Source organism: Schistocerca gregaria, chromosome 2 (genome assembly GCF_023897955.1).
Source record: "Schistocerca gregaria isolate iqSchGreg1 chromosome 2, iqSchGreg1.2, whole genome shotgun sequence".
In the NCBI taxonomy this organism is placed as follows: Eukaryota; Metazoa; Arthropoda; class Insecta; order Orthoptera; family Acrididae; genus Schistocerca; species Schistocerca gregaria.
The window spans coordinates 477,475,263-477,492,358 of record NC_064921.1 but is presented as its reverse complement, the minus strand read 5'-3'; the positions used below and the strand labels follow the sequence as shown (position 1 = coordinate 477,492,358).

The 17,096-nt window shown below is 45.4% G+C and overlaps 1 protein-coding gene across 2 annotated transcripts in view; it reads right to left on the bottom strand.

The window, feature by feature from the left end:
• Window positions 1-17,096, bottom strand: part of LOC126326983 (luciferin 4-monooxygenase-like) — a 250,106-nt gene extending 233,010 nt beyond the window's left edge. The window contains exon 1 of one of the 2 annotated variants that reach the window (XM_049995817.1): window positions 16,766-17,096. In XM_049995817.1, the coding sequence (XP_049851774.1) occupies window positions 16,766-16,885 (120 nt within the window). In that variant the 5' untranslated portion in view covers window positions 16,886-17,096. The remainder of the gene's footprint in view (window positions 1-16,765) is intronic. The other variant, XM_049995816.1, reaches the window with a different exon arrangement.

Sequence of the window (17,096 nt, the reverse complement as noted above, 5' to 3'; positions counted from 1 at the left end):
CATCAGTCGTGACACACTATAAAAAATTCTCCTCTTTGGCTTACTGCAGAGCACGACATCAGTCGCTGCCAACTGGTGGCTAACCACCGAGACAAGCCATTGGCCATAACCATGGGCACATCTGCCTGACAGGAGGTGGTCTGGTGAAGCTCTCTGCTGCCTACCACTGTGTCATACCCTGTTGTGCACAAGTGGGCATGGTCCACAGCACTGCCCAAACACTCCACCACACAGTCACTCACACTGACTTTCACCTGCCCCCTTGAAATGTAGGCACTGGAGGAGTCATAGCGTGTGTAAAGTCCCTGTGCACTGCTTAGCGTTTGCCTGTATAGCCTTGCATCGAACCATTCCTCAGTGGTTTCAAACAAACATTTGAACGCTACGCCGTGAACACTGTCACAGTTGCACAACTAATTTTCTCCATTTTGTAGTCATATTTCCAAGTTAGTTCATAGTATAGTTCACACCTTACATGCAACCACTATTTGCCGACCGCTGTGACAGAGTGGTTCTAGGCGCTTCAGTCCGGAACCGCACTGCTGCTACGGTTGCAGGTTCGAATCCTGCCTCGGGCATGGCTGTGTGTGATGTCCTTAAGTTGTTAGGTTTAAGCAGTTCTAAGTGTAGGGGACTGATGACCTCAGATGTTAACTCCCATAGTGCTTGGAGCCATTTGAATTTTTTTGCAACCACTATTTGTTATACACTCCTGAAAATTGAAATAAGAACACCGTGAATTCATTGTCCCAGGAAGGGGAAACTTTATTGACACATTCCTGGGGTCAGATACATCACATGATCACACTGACAGAACCACAGGCACATAGACACAGGCAACAGAGCATGCACAATGTCGGCACTAGTACAGTGTATATCCACCTTTCGCAGCAATGCAGGCTGCTATTCTCCCGTGGAGACGATCGTAGAGATGCTGGATGTAGTCCTGTGGAACGGCTTGCCATGCCATTTCCACCTGGCGCCTCAGTTGGACCAGCGTTCGTGCCTGAGGTGCAGACCGCGTGAGACGACGCTTCATCCAGTCCCAAACATGCTCAATGGGGGACAGATCCGGAGATCTTGCTGGCCAGGGTAGTTGACTTACACCTTCTAGAGCACGTTGGGTGGCACGGGATACATGCGGACGTGCATTGTCCTGTTGGAACAGCAAGTTCCCTTGCCGGTCTAGGAATGGTAGAACGATGGCTTCAATGACGGTTTGGATGTACCGTGCACTATTCAGTGTCCCCTCGACGATCGCCAGAGGTGTACGGCCAGTGTAGGAGATGGCTCCCCACACCATGATGCCGGGTGTTAGCCCTGTGTACCTCGGTCGTATGCAGTCCTGATTGTGGCGCTCACCTGCACGGCGCCAAACACGCATACGACCATCATTGGTACCAAGGCAGAAGCGACTCTCATCGCTGAAGACGACACGTCTCCATTTGTCCCTCCATTCACGCCTGTCGCGACACCACTGGAGGCTGGCTGCACGATGTTGGGGCGTGAGCGGAAGACGGCCTAACGGTGTGCGGGACCGTAGCCCAGCTTCATGGAGACGGTTGCGAATGGTCCTCGCCGATACCCCAGGAGCAACAGTGTCCCTAATTTGCTGGGAAGTGGCGGTGCGGTCCCCTACGGCACTGCGTAGGAACCTACGGTCTTGGCGTGCATCCGCCGACCACTGGCGACAACATCGATGTACTGTGGAGACCTCACGCCCCACGTGTTGAGCAATTCGGCGGTACGTCCACCCGGCCTCCCGCACGCCCACTATACGCCCTCGCTCAAAGTCCGTCAACTGCACATACGGTTCACGTCCATGCTGTCGCGGCATGCTACCAGTGTTAAAGACTGCGATGGAGCTCCGTATGCCACGGCAAACTGGCTGACGCTGACGGCGGCGGTGCACAAATGCTGCGCAGCTAGCGCCATACGACGGCCAACACCGCGGTTCCTGGTGTGTCCGCTGTGCCGTGCGTGTGATCATTGCTTGTACAACCCTCTCGCAGTGTCCGGAGCAAGTATGGTGGGTCTGACACACGGGTGTCCATGTGTTCTTTTTTCCATTTCCAGGAGTGTATGTTATTCCTCACAACATTCTAGTTTTCTTGATTCACTAATGAATTGTTATGTTTAACTTGCGTTTGTACGTTGTCATTGTAACCTGACAAACACATCTCTTTGCTTACACACATTTAGCCTCTCCTCAACAACAACAATTTTAGCACATTACAATTAGATTAAATTATCCCATATGCAACATGTGATATCTTGTACTTTTAGTTTTCTGGCTGTACATTTGTATCATTTTCATGTTACACTTTTTGCTTGATACTACTAATTTAAGTGTTTATATCATGGTTCATCATGTTGCCCATTATGTATGTCTGATTCTTTGGTGTACTTAATCCATGATATAGACAGTGTCTGACGCTGTTTAATGTTCTCTTCTTTGTTAATTTGTGAGGTATTCATGACCATAAAAGATACACGTTTGTGATCATTGCTATTGAACGTCTGTTCGTTCATCAGTGTTCATCAGTGTCAAACCATTGCTGATATTTTGTATGTTCTTGTTTGATTATCTAATGTTCGTAAACTCTATTACGATGTACGAATCGTTACACAGTATGAAATGGCCAAAAACACAATTTTTGCTCTCAATGCGTATGTGAGTGGAATGCATGTTGCCGTCTCCATGTTTTTAAGGGTGAGCGGTGCATGATTGGGCCGTAAGTCATATGTAAATTTTTTTGGAATTTTGCTCAGAGTAGTAATCAATGACGTCATTCCTGCTTCTCAGAAATTTTTATGAAGAATCTTCTTTCTTGTGCTTGGAAGAATGCGTTTGCACTGGGCACAAATAATTTCAAGGTTATTTACTTAAGACTGGTGATTGGCAGATCTATGTAATCCAATGCCACTTCACAGCAACATCCGGCATGGCTATTTGGCACATACACAGCACTATTTGAATGAGTGAATGACTGCGTTGGCAATTTCGATGCCCCTGCATATGGATCTGTGTTACATGAAATGTAAGAGAGGCTGAGAAGGTGACAACATAGTCTTTCTCAGATTTTCACTTATTATATGACACACCTCCTTAATTCCAAGTGAGTCATTCACAGTGCGAAAATCTAGTGTGAGTGGGCAGTAATGAGATACGGCAGATTCTTTCGGTCCATCCATCTCCCAGGTAGAATTCCCTCCAGGATCCTGCACCTCTCGTTTTATCAACATCAAATTTGACTATGGTATGTGGGATGACTGGAAATACACACACTGTGTTTGTGCTCATCATACTTGCGTGCTCTAAGATTATAATTAGTTGGGGTGCAGGAAATTTCTTCCCCACGCTCTGTCTATTCTCTTTCACTTCACGGCCGTAGGGGACAGCCAAGCCATGTTGCAGCTGGATGTCAACAGGGACGACGTGTCCGACGGCTCAGTTCGTAGGAGGTACCTTGTACACAGCATAGCGACGATGTAGTCGCATGAAGGAGGTGGGCGTGGTCACTGACCGAGGGGCTATTAGCTGCCGCCGAATTCTACCGAGCCTGGCATTGTATGCCGACTCCACTAAGGTGTTTTTGGATATTTTACACTGGTGCCGTGCGTACTTGTGGGGGCAAAGCGCTGACGACCGGACAGTTTGTTTCCGTCATGGCGGAGCATTCCAATCACATAGCTGGCAGGCTTTCGTTCGCGAACTTCCCCCAAAGACCTGTACATGTTTTGTTGGCTTGATCCAACACAAAGTGCTCCCCACAGTTGTAATTAGCAAGAGCGGTGATTGGCTGATCTCGTCGTGACGTCAGACCGCACACGAGAGCCGTTTTTTGGTGCGAAAGAAATTCATTGGCTACAGGTGCTAAACGATGCTCCTGGTGGGAGAACAGTGCGCGAGTGTCAGAAATGCAACTGGCGCAGAGTTTGCCAGATAGCCGCTATTGGTAAGTATTAGCTTTTGGCAGACTTAACGGGGCGTGCTTTTCCTGGTGAATACGGACTGCCAGACCGACGGCAAGTTCATTAATCTTTTATCCGCATTCTCCCGACGTTCGCCGGTCTGAGTGGCCGTGCGGTTCTAGGCGCTACAGTCTGGAACTGAGCGACCGCTACAATCGCAGGTTCGAATCCTGCCTCGGGTATTGATGTGTGTGATGTCCTTAGGTTAGTTAGGTTTAATTAGTTCTAAGTTCTAGGCGACTGATGACCTCAGAAGTTACGTCGCATAGTGCTCATAGCCATTTTCTCCCAACGTTGTGAGTTCTCAGAGTTTCCGTGAAAGCGCTTCCCGTGCCGACATCGCGGTGAAGATCGGCATATCAACTTTTCCCAGAGTCATCTCATCTGCATCATCTGCGGCTACACTGCGCAGACGACGGTTCCGTGTACGACGACACCGTTCATTAATCTGCGCAGCTCCAGCAGTTAGGAGATTGATACGAGGATTGGGACTTATATAGTGGCAACTATTTATTTACAACCGATACCAAAGAGTTACAAGTTCGTACCTGTTACTGTCCTACAAAGTAGTCACCAGCGTTGTGTAGAACCCGTTACCAGCGATGTGGAAGGCGTAGTATACCGTTAGCAGAGCCTGTTCTGTTGATGGTGCGAATGGAGTGATCTGCTGCCTGTCGAATTTCTGGAATAGTTCTGAAGCGAATGTCACGAAGTGGTTCCTTCACCTTCGGAATCAAATCAAAGTCACGAGGACTTAAGCCCTGGGAGAATGGTGAATGGCACAGTACTTCCCAGTCCGATCGACCGAACAGAGCAGCCACAGCTTGCGCTGTATGCGCCCGCGCATTGTCGTGCAAAATGATGTGTGGGTTACGCAGAAAAAGTCGCCGCTTCTTCCGCCAAAGCTGGTCGCAGGTGATGCTCCAAAAACGAGCAGTAATACTGAGCATTGACGGTCTGCCGTGGAGGAACGTAATGCGTTAGGATATCACCATCACAGTAGTACACGAGAATCGCCATAGCTTTAGACCGCTCCATTCATACCATCAACAGAACAGGCTCTGCTAACGATATATTACGCCTTCCACATCGCTAGCAACGAGCTCTACACAACGCTGGTGATTACTTTGAAGGACAGTTACAGGTGCAAATATGTAACTCATTCGTATCGTTTGTGAATAAACAGTTGCCAATACTTAAGTTATAACCTTCGTAGATTGTTTTGTCACCGGTAACACTGATGCACTACACTTGACTATTGCATGGTAATTCGTACCTCACAAACTGGCTCAGACAGTGACTTGCACTTTCTTAATCATTACATATTTTTATTGGCGTTCATATCACACTGGATTGGAGAGTGAATCGTAGAGTCCTGATAGGTTCATGTTCTGATCAGATTTAGCAGTCGCTATATAATGTTTGTTTGTTAGGAGATATCCATTCATGAGTATGCTGTCAATGACATACGTTCATATGTTGTTTTGAATAAATTTAATTGCGAAATTTCAGAAGTCCAAGTTCCCTTACACGCACCTTCACTATATATGAGCAGAATATTAGAAAGAATCACAGCCGAAACACACTACTGGAGGCATCAGTGAGTGCTGCCGCCTTTTGTGTTTCATTTATACTTTGACTATCCAGCAGTGGACTTTATTTAAATCCAAGCTTTATTTTTCATACACCTGCCTTATTCCAAACATTCTGACAAGCATATCAAAATGGATTTGAAAGGAAACACATTACAGGAATTGTATGCATTTTTCTACTTCTACAGCTATACTCCGCAAGCCACTTTACGGTGTGTGGCAGAGGGTACCTTGTGCACCAGTGACACTTCCCACTTTCGTTGTTGTGTATCGTTCGCCGGAAGAACGGTTGCTGGTAAGTCTCCGTGTGGGCTCGAATCTCTCTGATTTTATCGTCATCGTTCTTTTCACGAGATAAACGTAGGAGGAAGCGATACGTCAATTCACTCTTCCAGCAGTGCACGCTCCCGGGCCTTTAACAGTAGACCATAACGTGATACAGAACGCCCCTGTTGCAGCTTCTGCCACTGGAGTGGGCTGAGCATCTCCATGAGGCTTTCGCACTTACTGAACTTACTAAATAAACCTGTAACTAAACTTGCTGCTCTGATATAAACTTATTGCACACGACCACCTTTTCTTCAAGTCAGAGAATCTCGTAACGGTTCATAATATTAAGTCTGGTAATATTAAGCTGGTAAGTCTCCGTGTGGGCTCGAATCTCTCTGATTTTATCGTCATCGTTCTTTTCACGAGATAAACGTAGGAGGAAGCGATACGTCAATTCACTCTTCCAGCAGTGCACGCTCCCGGGCCTCTAACAGTAGACCATAACGTGATACAGAACGCCCCTGTTGCCACTGGAGTTGGCTGAGCATCTCCATGAGGCTTTCGCACTTACTGAACTTACTAAATAAACCTCTAACTAAACTTGCTGCTCTGATATAAACTTATTGCACACGACCACCTTTTCTTCAAGTCAGAGAATCTCGTAACGGTTCATAATATTAATTATTCTAATATCAAATCAAGCTTTCTTTTCGAATTTGTGGTGAGACCCACTTATGGTCAATACCGTCAAGTAGACGAGCGTGGGTCCTGGACAGGAGAGTGATGTCTAGTTGAATCCTGGCGTTGAAACAACTGCTACTCAGGAAGTACGACTGGTGGACCTCTTGAAAGAATAAACTCGAATAGATGTTTTCGGCAGTGACAGGAATTTCCAAGAAAGTAGGCTAATAAGGCTGATAGTCCGCCAAAATCTCGAAAAATTCAAGAAAAAAAATTCAACGGCGAACGAATTCTTCGAACGTTTACCAAATTTCGAGAATTTCATAAATCGTGGAGATGCTCCTGTATCCGAAATTCTGGAAAGACATCATACTTTATCGAAGGAATTACCCGCTGAAATATCAGCGTTGTAAGGAACACATCCTTGTATACCGGCGGCTGTGCAGAAATAAACACACGGGGTTACAGACTTAAAATAAACACATTCTGCACTCCCTGAAAATGTTCAACAGCTTATCAAAGAGTGGATAATAGTGCTGCAGAGCAGGAAAAATCCTTGCGAGAACGATTCGCGACACAGAGTGACCAATTTGCGCAGACGTTTACGGTTTAGGTTGCCGAAAAGGAAACCCGGATTGTAGAGCTGTTAGACGCTAAGGTACAATCAGTACTTAGAAACATCTCGAATGAAGTGAGGGAGGAACATAACCGTTACGGTAGTCAAGCAGAAAGCGAGCTGCCTAATGCAAACGAAAAATTAGAATAAGATTTATTGTGGCAAAATACTGTCCATATTGTGTGACTAAAACTGCCTCGTTTGTTTATTAAAATTTCTTAATTTTTCTAACGATTCGGCCACTGCCATCATCAGATATCAAATGTTTAGAATTTATAAAAAGATTCTGTCTATGTATTTAAAAACTGTGCGTAATCTGTATCTGTTAATGGGAGTAGCCTAAATGTAATAGTAAATAAAGAAATTTTAATAATCGATCTAGTCGATTTTATTCACAATGATTGTGGACTCTTAAAGGAAATTCATTTCCTAAATGAATAATAAATATTGAGAAGTAATAGGTAGAAAATGTTAAGAATCACCAGAAGTAAAACTTACTGTTCAAGATGGTCAATCTGCAGCACACGGTTCTGAAGATTATTTCATTTTTGAATCAACACTGAATAGGCGATAACAAACTCAAGCCTAGTCAATGACGTCACTGTTGCACAATACTCAGTGCAATGTGGGGACTGCACCATTTCACATCGCAGTGTTATTAGATGAGATTTTAATGTGGCATTGGTAATTTCAAATATTTATACCAGACACGAAGTTTGTTCAAACGATCGAATTCATTAACACATTTTGTAGAGCAATGTCGAAATAGTACTTGGATGGCCAAAAGATAGATTTTGTCATTGATTTTATCCAGGTACATGGCACGATGTGGGCCACTGAAGCTGATAAATATTGCAGAACGTACGATGAATTTGAGAAAGCATTTCTGACAAAGTATTCGCCTGCTGAAGTCCAAGAATCACATCCTAAGGAAATGTTCAATCCAGATCCATGCCAGGCCTGTACAGCATCTTACGTAAATACTCGTATTTGGAAAAGTACATTAACAAGATAAGATATTGGTATAATCCCATATCTCACTCAGTCAGATGTGCTATTGCATATTAAAGACGAAACTGCTGGTGCCTTTCCGGCTAGCAATTGACTAGATATTGGGAGCGACAGGCACCAGGTCTCGCAACGTCAAACGGCAAATTCGCATACCGCTTCACCTAAGGAATGTAGCAATATCATGTACATTCTTATAGATATATTTATTGGTGGTGGATTGAATTGTAGGAATGGAGTTTATGCGTTAAGGAAACTCAGTTATTGACCTTTCGGATGGGAGATGCTCATTTAGCAATTTGATGCTTGCGGTGTTACGGTAGTGATAGAATTACTGAAAGCAGCATAGATCATAATAAATATTGCCAAGGTTTAAAAATTCAGAGATTAACTATGTAGGTAGGCAGCAAAACGGATCGACTCATATTGCAATTATCGAGGAACGCGTAGTCGGTAAAGTAAGAGATACTATATACTTGATCAGTGAACAATGTAATGCTTTAACAAGCATGTTGTTGAAATATGCTAATGGGTTTAAGGAAAGACCTGGTATCAATCGAGCTTAGCAGCGTCACATAAATGTCATACCATACGATTCAATCTGCCAAATTGTCACTTGCCGGCCGCTGTGGAAGACCGGTTCTAGGCGCTTCAGTCTGGAACCACGCGACCGCTGCGGTCGCAGGTTCGAATCCTGCCTCAGGCATGGAAGTGTGTGATGTCCTTAGGTTCGTTAGGTTTAAGTAGTTCTAAGTTCTAGGAGACGTTGACCTCAGATGTTAAGTCCATAGCGCTCAGAGCCATTTGAGCCATTCAATCACTTGTTCGAATAGGCCTGGCTTCGCTTGGGAGATAAGAAAAATCTTGGAACGGGAAATCCTTGAACCATCCATGAATCCTTGGTGCAGTCCGCTACTAGTAGTAGCGAAATCATGGGGCAATGGTCGCCTTGTAATCGACAACAGGTCTTGAAGAAATGCTGTAGCATGATTTGTCAAGGAACTGGTATGTCATAAAGCAACTATGTGTAATAGGACACATGTGTAGCGCGTAGTGTGTAGAAGTAGTTGTGTAGTTATGGGACTGGAATAAATTCACCAGTACTTGTGTCCTTGTTCAAGTGTATTTTTAGAAATAGTAACGCATTTACTCGGATGCAAAATTCTAGGAGTATGTGTATGGAGAGATTTTAAGTGGAACGACCAAATAAAATTAATCGCAAGTAAGGCAGATGCCAGACAGATTCATTGGAAGAATTCTCAGGAAATGTAGTCCATCAACAACAAAAGACTAGTTCGACCCATGCTTCAATGCCGCCCATCAACGTAGGATCCGTAGTACACTCCTGGAAATTGAAATACGAACACCGTGAATTCATCGTCCCAGGAAGGGGAAACTTTATTGACACATTCCTGGGGTCAGATACATCACATGATCACACTGACAGAACCACAGGCACATAGACACAGGCAACAGAGCATGCACAATGTCGGCACTAGTACAATGTATATCCACCTTTCGCAGCAATGCAGGCTGCTATTCTCCCATGGAGACGATCGTAGAGATGCTGGATGTAGTCCTGTGAAACGGCTTGCCATGCCATTTCCACCCGGCGCCTCAGTTGGACCAGCGTTCGTGCTTGACGTGCAGACCGAGTGAGACGACGCTTCATCCAGTCCCAAACATGCTCAATGGGGGACAGATCCGGAGATCTTGCTGGCCAGGGTAGTTGACTTACACCTTCTAGAGCACGTTGGGTGGCACGGGATACATGCGGACGTGCATTGTCCTGTTGGAACAGCAAGTTCCCTTGCCGGTCTAGGAATGGTAGAACGATGGCTTCGATGACGGTTTGGATGTACCGTGCACTATTCAGTCTCCCCTCGACGATCACCAGAGGTGTACGGCCAGTGTAGAAGATCGCTCCCCACACCATGATGCCAGGTGTTGGCCCTGTGTGCCTCGGTCGTATGCAGTCCTGATTGTGGCGCTCACCTGCACGGCGCCAAACACGCATACGACCATCATTGTCACCAAGGCAGAAGCGACTCTCATCGCTGAAGACGACACGTCTCCATTTGTCCCTCCATTCACGCCTGTCGCGACACCACTGGAGGCGGGCTGCACGATGTTGGGGCGTGAGCGGAAGACGGCCTAACGGTGTGCGGGACCGTAGCCCAGCTTCATGGAGACGGTTGCGAATGGTCCTCGCCGATACCCCAGGAGCAACAGTGTCCCTAATTTGCTGGGAAGTGGCGGTGCGGTCCCCTACGGCACTGCGTAGGATCCTACGATCTTGGCGTGCATCCGTGCGTCGCTGCGGTCCGGTCCCAGGTCGACGGGCACGTGCACCTTCCGCCGACCACTGGTGACAACATCGATGTACTTTGGAGACCTCACGCCCCACGTGTTGAGCAATTCGGCGGTACGTCCACCCGGCCTCCTGCATGCCCACTATACGCCCTCGCTCAAAGTCCGTCAACTGCACATACGGTTCACGTCCACGCTGTCGCGGCATGCTACCAGTGTTAAAGACTGCGATGGAGCTCCGTATGCCACGGCAAACTGGCTGACACTGACGGCGGCGGTGCACAGATGCTGCGCAGCTAGCGCCGTTCGACGTCCAACACCGCGGTTCCTGGTGTGTCCGCTGTGCCGTGCGTGTGATCATTGCTTGTACAGCCCTCTCGCAGTGTCCAGAGCAAGTATGGTGGGTCTGACACACCGGTGTCAATGTGTTCTTTTTTCCATTTCCAGGATTGTAGATATATCTGATAGAGGAAATAGAGAAGATCCCAATAAGAGCAGCACGTTTCGTTACTGGTTCGTTTAGTAAGAGCGAAAGCGTCACGGAAATGAGTGGCCAGCTCCAGTGGCAGACGTTATAAGAGAGGTTCAAATCAAATGGCTCTGAGCTCTATGGGACTTAAAATCTGAGGTTATCAGTCCCCTAGAACTTAAAACTACTTAAACCTAACTAACCTAACGACATCACACACATCCATGACCGAGGCAGGATTCGAACCTGCGACCGTAGCGGTCGCGTGGTTCCAGACTGAAGTGCCTAGAACCTCTCGGCCACTCCTGGCGGCTGGCTACAAGAGAAGCGTTTTGGGTTGTTTGTGGGAGGACACCAAACAGGGAGGTCATCGGTCTCGTCGGAGTTTGGAAGGAAGTCACCCGCGCCCTTTCAAAGGAACCATCCCGGCATTTGACTGGTGCGATTTAGGGAAATCATGGAAAACCTAAATCAGGATGGCCGGACGCGGAATTGAACCGTCGTCCTCCCGAATGCGAGTCCAGTGTGCCAACCGCTGCGTCGCCTCGCTCGGTGAGATGCTTCTATATCACGTTATGGTCTGCTGTTAAAGTTCCGAGAGCTTACGATCTTGGAAGAGTGAACCAATATATTCCTTCCGCCTATGTTTGTGTCGCGATAAGATGATGATAAAAACAGAGAGATTCGAGCCGACACGGAGGCTTACCAGCAGCCGTTCTTGCGGCGAAAGATGCGCAACAGAAGGTGGAAGTGAAACTGGTGCACAAGTACCCTCTGCCACAAAGCGTAAAGTGGCTTGCTGGGTCCATATGTAGATGTAGCTGTAGACCTAGAGAACTGCGTACAATTCCTGTAACGTGTTTCCCTTCAAACAAGTTTTCATATGAAACTTCCTGGCAGATTAGAACTGTGTGCCCGACCGAGACTCGAACTCGGGACCTTTGCCTTTCGCGGGGAAGTACTCTACCAACTGAGCTACAGAAGCACGACTCAGGCCTAGTACTCACAGCTTTACTTGTGCCAGGACCTCGTCTCCTACCTTCCAAACTTTACAGAAGCTCTTCTGCGAACCTTGCAGAACTAGCACTCCTGAAAGAAAGGATATTGCGGAGACATGGCTTAGCCACAGCCTGGGGGATGTTTCCAGAATGAGATTTTCACTCTGCGGCGGAGTGTGCGCAGATATGAAACTTCCTGGCAGATTAAAACTGTGTGTCCGACCGAGACTCTAACTCGGGACCTTTGCCTTTCGCCGGCAAGTGCTCTACCAACTGAGCTACCGAAGCACGACTCACGCCCGGTAGTCACAGCTTTACTTCTGACAGTACCTCGTCTCCTACCTTCGAAACTTTACAGAAGCTCTTCTGCGAACATTGCAGAACCAGCAATCCTGAAAGAAAGGATATTGCGTTTTCATATGCTAGCCAGATCATTTGAAATAAGGCAGGCACATAAAAAATAAAGGTAGGGTTTAAATAAAGTCTGTTGCTGACAATTCTGAAAGTATATATTTGACATAAAAGGCGGCTGCACTTAATGACGGATTCAGTAACGCGTTTCAGCTGTGATTCGTTTTCCTCTATTTTGTGTTGCTAGTTTTGAGTTCTTTTTCACACATCTAGAGTACTTTGTAAGCAGTCTGCTATATATTACTGGAAATCTCACTTGTTGTTCTTTATAACTGAGTAATTAAATTTGCGAAAGTACTGGTAGAATGGTTGTAGTGAAGAAATGAATAAAGAAAAATAGGTCTCTAATAAAGGCTGAGTGGTTCTAGTATTCATATTTGTTGTAGTAAAAAGTGATTGGTTTCCTTTACTGAGAATCATGTGATACTACCCCCTGCCGAAATGTAGCACCTGTGATCACTGTTCTGATTATTACGAACGGTAGAGTTGATGTTTTAAAGTTATAGTTGTAAAATAAACAAGCCTGCATTAATGATTTTTTTTCAGTTAAAACTTCCGGTCTCAGAGGCCGTGGTCGAAGTATAAAACTGCTTCTTTACGTTTCATCTCCAACTGTGGGAGATGCCTCGCGCAGTTGGAAACGAAACATTAGGAAGCATATTTATAGATCGATCACGGCCTCTGAGGCCGGAAGTTGTAACTGAAGAAGACGCCGGCCGTGAAAGCCTACATTGTATGATTAATGAATATTTGTTTCTCCTTTCATGATAAAATTATGGGCGATAATAACAAAGACAATGGCGGCAGTGATCGCAAGAAGTTTCAAAGAGAGCGTTGGATGCAACTGTAGATGGAATGAGTGTGAGAACTTCTGGCAAGGAATTTAATACGACGAACTTCAACTAATCATATTCAAAGCGGCAGCCTTGAACGGCAAATGGATAAACCAACTGAATTAACTTCGGAACAAAAAAGGAACTTTGTAGCAGAATATTTAGACTTTCTGACTTTCCCCACGAATAAATACAGTCTTTAGTTTTTGCGAAATGAATAATATTAAAACAACCTTCAATAATAAAAACAAGCTCGTCATCCTATTGTACGTAAAAATGCGTGCTCAAGTAATGTATTAAGGCAGAGTTTCCAAATTAATCAAAATTAGTGTTTCAGGTAAGTCTGAATAGTTTATAAAGGTAATAACTTTATAGGAAAACCTCAAAATTTATACAGTGTGGATTAGAAGGGTTGCCGATTGCCTCTTCACAGGCAAAATGGAGTGTTTGCCCAGAAGGGAGGAAAATGGTTCACATTATTTCTCCCGAACACACTAAAAATGGTAAAGTAGTTCGATGTGAAAATGCTGTATGTTAAAGTATTCCGTCCATATTTTATTCAAAGGAGAGATACTTAAGGATGAACTGGATGACAATTTACATGCCAGTGCCTGTTCTAAGGTGACAGAGAAGAGCTCGATGTCAGCCGTATGCTTGTAAATTACTTTGAGTATTTTTATAAACTTAAGAGCCCTGGAAAAGGCCCCCTCATTTTTGACATGGTTAAATCGCACCCGGACGCTAATATTGTTGATAATGCTGAAGAAAATTATACAGTACGTTTCACAACTATTATTCATGCTTCTAGGATTTGTAGCGGGAACTTCGTCGATTTTGTTATGATAAGGAACGCATGTCTGGCAATGTGTCGTTTGAACATAAAGTAAAACTGAAGAGGCGATCACTGTCAAATCTCCAGCTTCATAGAGCATCACAAACTGAGAAGAGGCGCCATCTTTCAGACGCTGTTGTAGTGATGAAGCTACATGCCATTTTCGTACGACTGTAACAACAGCCGCGAGAAACTGGAACTTTCCGTACCTAGAAGAATTCACTGAGGTGCTCCACGGAGGCGCCGCACTCTCTGAAGAGCACGTCCCTCGTCACGTAGAAGAGGCCACGACGACTGCTGCTCCAAACATCGCCATTGGACTCCTGTAGAGCACGCAGGTCAGAGCTCATTGCCTTCTCTGTGCGCGTACCGTGGAGCGGGAGGTTCGAAAGTGATCTGATCTTCAAACTTGTTTTATATCCAAGCATGTGCTTTTTATCTAAACTTTATCTAGTAAGTCCTCTCTAAACGTGTAGAACCCTGTAATAGGAATTGTGAAGCACCCTGTGTAATCCTCTTCTACTTGCCAAACAACTGTACACATCAGCATCGATCATTTGACAAGAGTGTTTTTAAATCATTTGTAGATTTGTAGGATGATGCTGTCCTAAACCACTACACAACTGCAGAAGTAATCACAGCAACCCGTGTGAAGTTCGGTGAGCTGTTCGGAAGTGTCTGACGGAGAAGAATGATACCAGCTAATCTGGCAGCTGGTTTCAAACGAACAGTACTTTTTCTTTCAATCCTCAAGCAGTTCCCGGATCTGCGGTTGTACCTTCAGTTTTAACGGAGAGTCTTATTGAAACAAATTTCAGCTCTGATGCAAATTTGACATTACTCGCGAAGTCATGGAATCCTTTCATCAGTGACATTCAAAAAACACCGCCAAAGAATAATGGCGGAGCAATATCCACTGTACCTAGAGCATCCAGTAAAAGCTTTCAAAAGTTTTATCCAACGCAAAGCTATAAATGCCATGGGAAAAATTAATTCAAACCCTTTGTTTGCAGAAAGAAAACCCATAAAAATATTAGGATCCAAAGAGAAAACCGAGAATCCGCCAAAGACCCAAGATTAGAAGTACCCAAAAGAGAAAAGAAGCAAAGGAATCATAGTGCTTCAAAGTCTGTCGAAAGGATCGGGTTTTAGATAGTGTGATACTGTACCTAGAGCATCTAGTAAAAGCTTTCAAAAGTTTTATCCAACGCAAAGCTATAAATGGAAATTTGCGTCACCCAGCAAGTATGAGGGTCTGGCGAAAGATTTCACCTGAAGCTATACTATCCACATAACATAACTGTCTTGCGGTTCATTCTACACGACAATTCTCGACCGAACTCTGCAGGGGCAATGAAGACGCTCCTGTAGCGTTTTCGATGGGAATTGTTTGATTACCCACAATACAGCCCGTAATTGGCTACCCTTAAGGTTCATCTCTCTTCTCAGATGAACCGCTGGCTATGAAGACAATATTTTAACACAGACAACGAGCTGCAGTCCAGAGTAGAAAATTGTCGAAAAGCACTGGCGGCTGTCGTCTGTAACGAGAGAATTGAAAAGTTGATACGACGCTACGACAGATGTCTAAGTCTGAGTGGCGACTGTGTATAGAAGTAGCTAGAAGTTGCTAACCGTTACAAATAAAACAGTTTTGATTTGTCTTGTGGTTTCCATTTCACGACCTATCGTTCTTTACTATCCGAACAGCCCTTGTATCAATCAGATATTTCAGAGGAAAAGATGTGAATAAGAAGTTATGACGCAAAATTCGTTCGAATTTAATTAGCGCGAGTGTAATAAGAATCAATAACTATTATACGATGATGTGATTCTTCAGTTTCTCCCGGCGTATTTGTTGCTCGAAGAGTCCACGACACTGGACTCGCATGCGGGAGGACGACGGTTCAATCCCGCGTCCGGCCATCCTGATTTAGGTTTTCGTGATTTCCCTAAACCGCTCCAGGCAAATGCCGGGATGGTTCCTGTGAGAGGACACGGCCGACTTCCTTCCCTGTCCTTCCCTAAACCGATGAGACCGATGACCTCGCAGTTTGGTCTCTTCCCCCAAAACAACCAACCAAGAGTACACGGGTATACTGACGGTTCATAGTACCTGTTGGACACTATGAACAGGTAGTATACCCGTGTACTTTTCGTGCATTATACGATGTTGATTCAAGCTTCTGCAACTTCCACGGGGGATATTTCAGAATGGCACTAAATAGAGTGAAAATAATGCTGTGAGGAGGTCACGAGTTTGGACTGAAGCTAATAATAAAACGAACTCTGATCTAATAAAGAGAAACTACAATTCTAAGTGCTCACTGAATATAAACCAGGCACGTCATATTATCTATTAAAATGAACAATCCATCAAAATGTAGTAAATGATCGAAATGGGGTTGGTACTAGGCACCGGGCCGTAGTTCTTAACCTTCTCTTGTTTACCTGTACGTGGGTTACTCACCCAAACTAATTTCCGGTTGTTTTTAATGAAATTTGCGACCGTTAATAACCATCGCAACATAGTTAAACAGGATGGAAGCTTACAAGAGGTCTGGAAAATGAACACTCACATCCGTGTCATACAGGCACCGAGCAGTGAATAACCATCACGCTCCTGCACTCCGTCCGTCACAGCTTTCAGCTAAACGCGGGAACGTGGCGCTTACATGATGAGTTCGGTGAGCTAACTACATAATTTGTAGGTATTAGTAGTCTGCTTTCAAAGATTGTACTCATTTAGAAGATTCACACGGGTACTTACCTGTGCAACGTGGTCGCCGTGCTTCAGCAATCCAGAGAAAATGTATTTGCCCAGAGTGACCTGGGGCAGGTCCAGGTCGTACTTTGGTCCCCGCAAGACCCGGTCCTGTGCTGCGGCCATGTCGCCGGGTGTCTCGCGATTCTGAGTGTCGCTGTGACCGGCGAATAACAACAGGGAGGGGCGCCGCGCGTCGGATGGAGTTCCAAGGGCAGGCGAGAGCGCTTTCTTCTGTAGCAGTTCGCTGAGCGGTTGCAGAGCGCGACTCGACTTATCACACACTCTTATCTCTGTATCTTACTTATGTTACGTCGCCCAGCCTATCCAGTTCCTT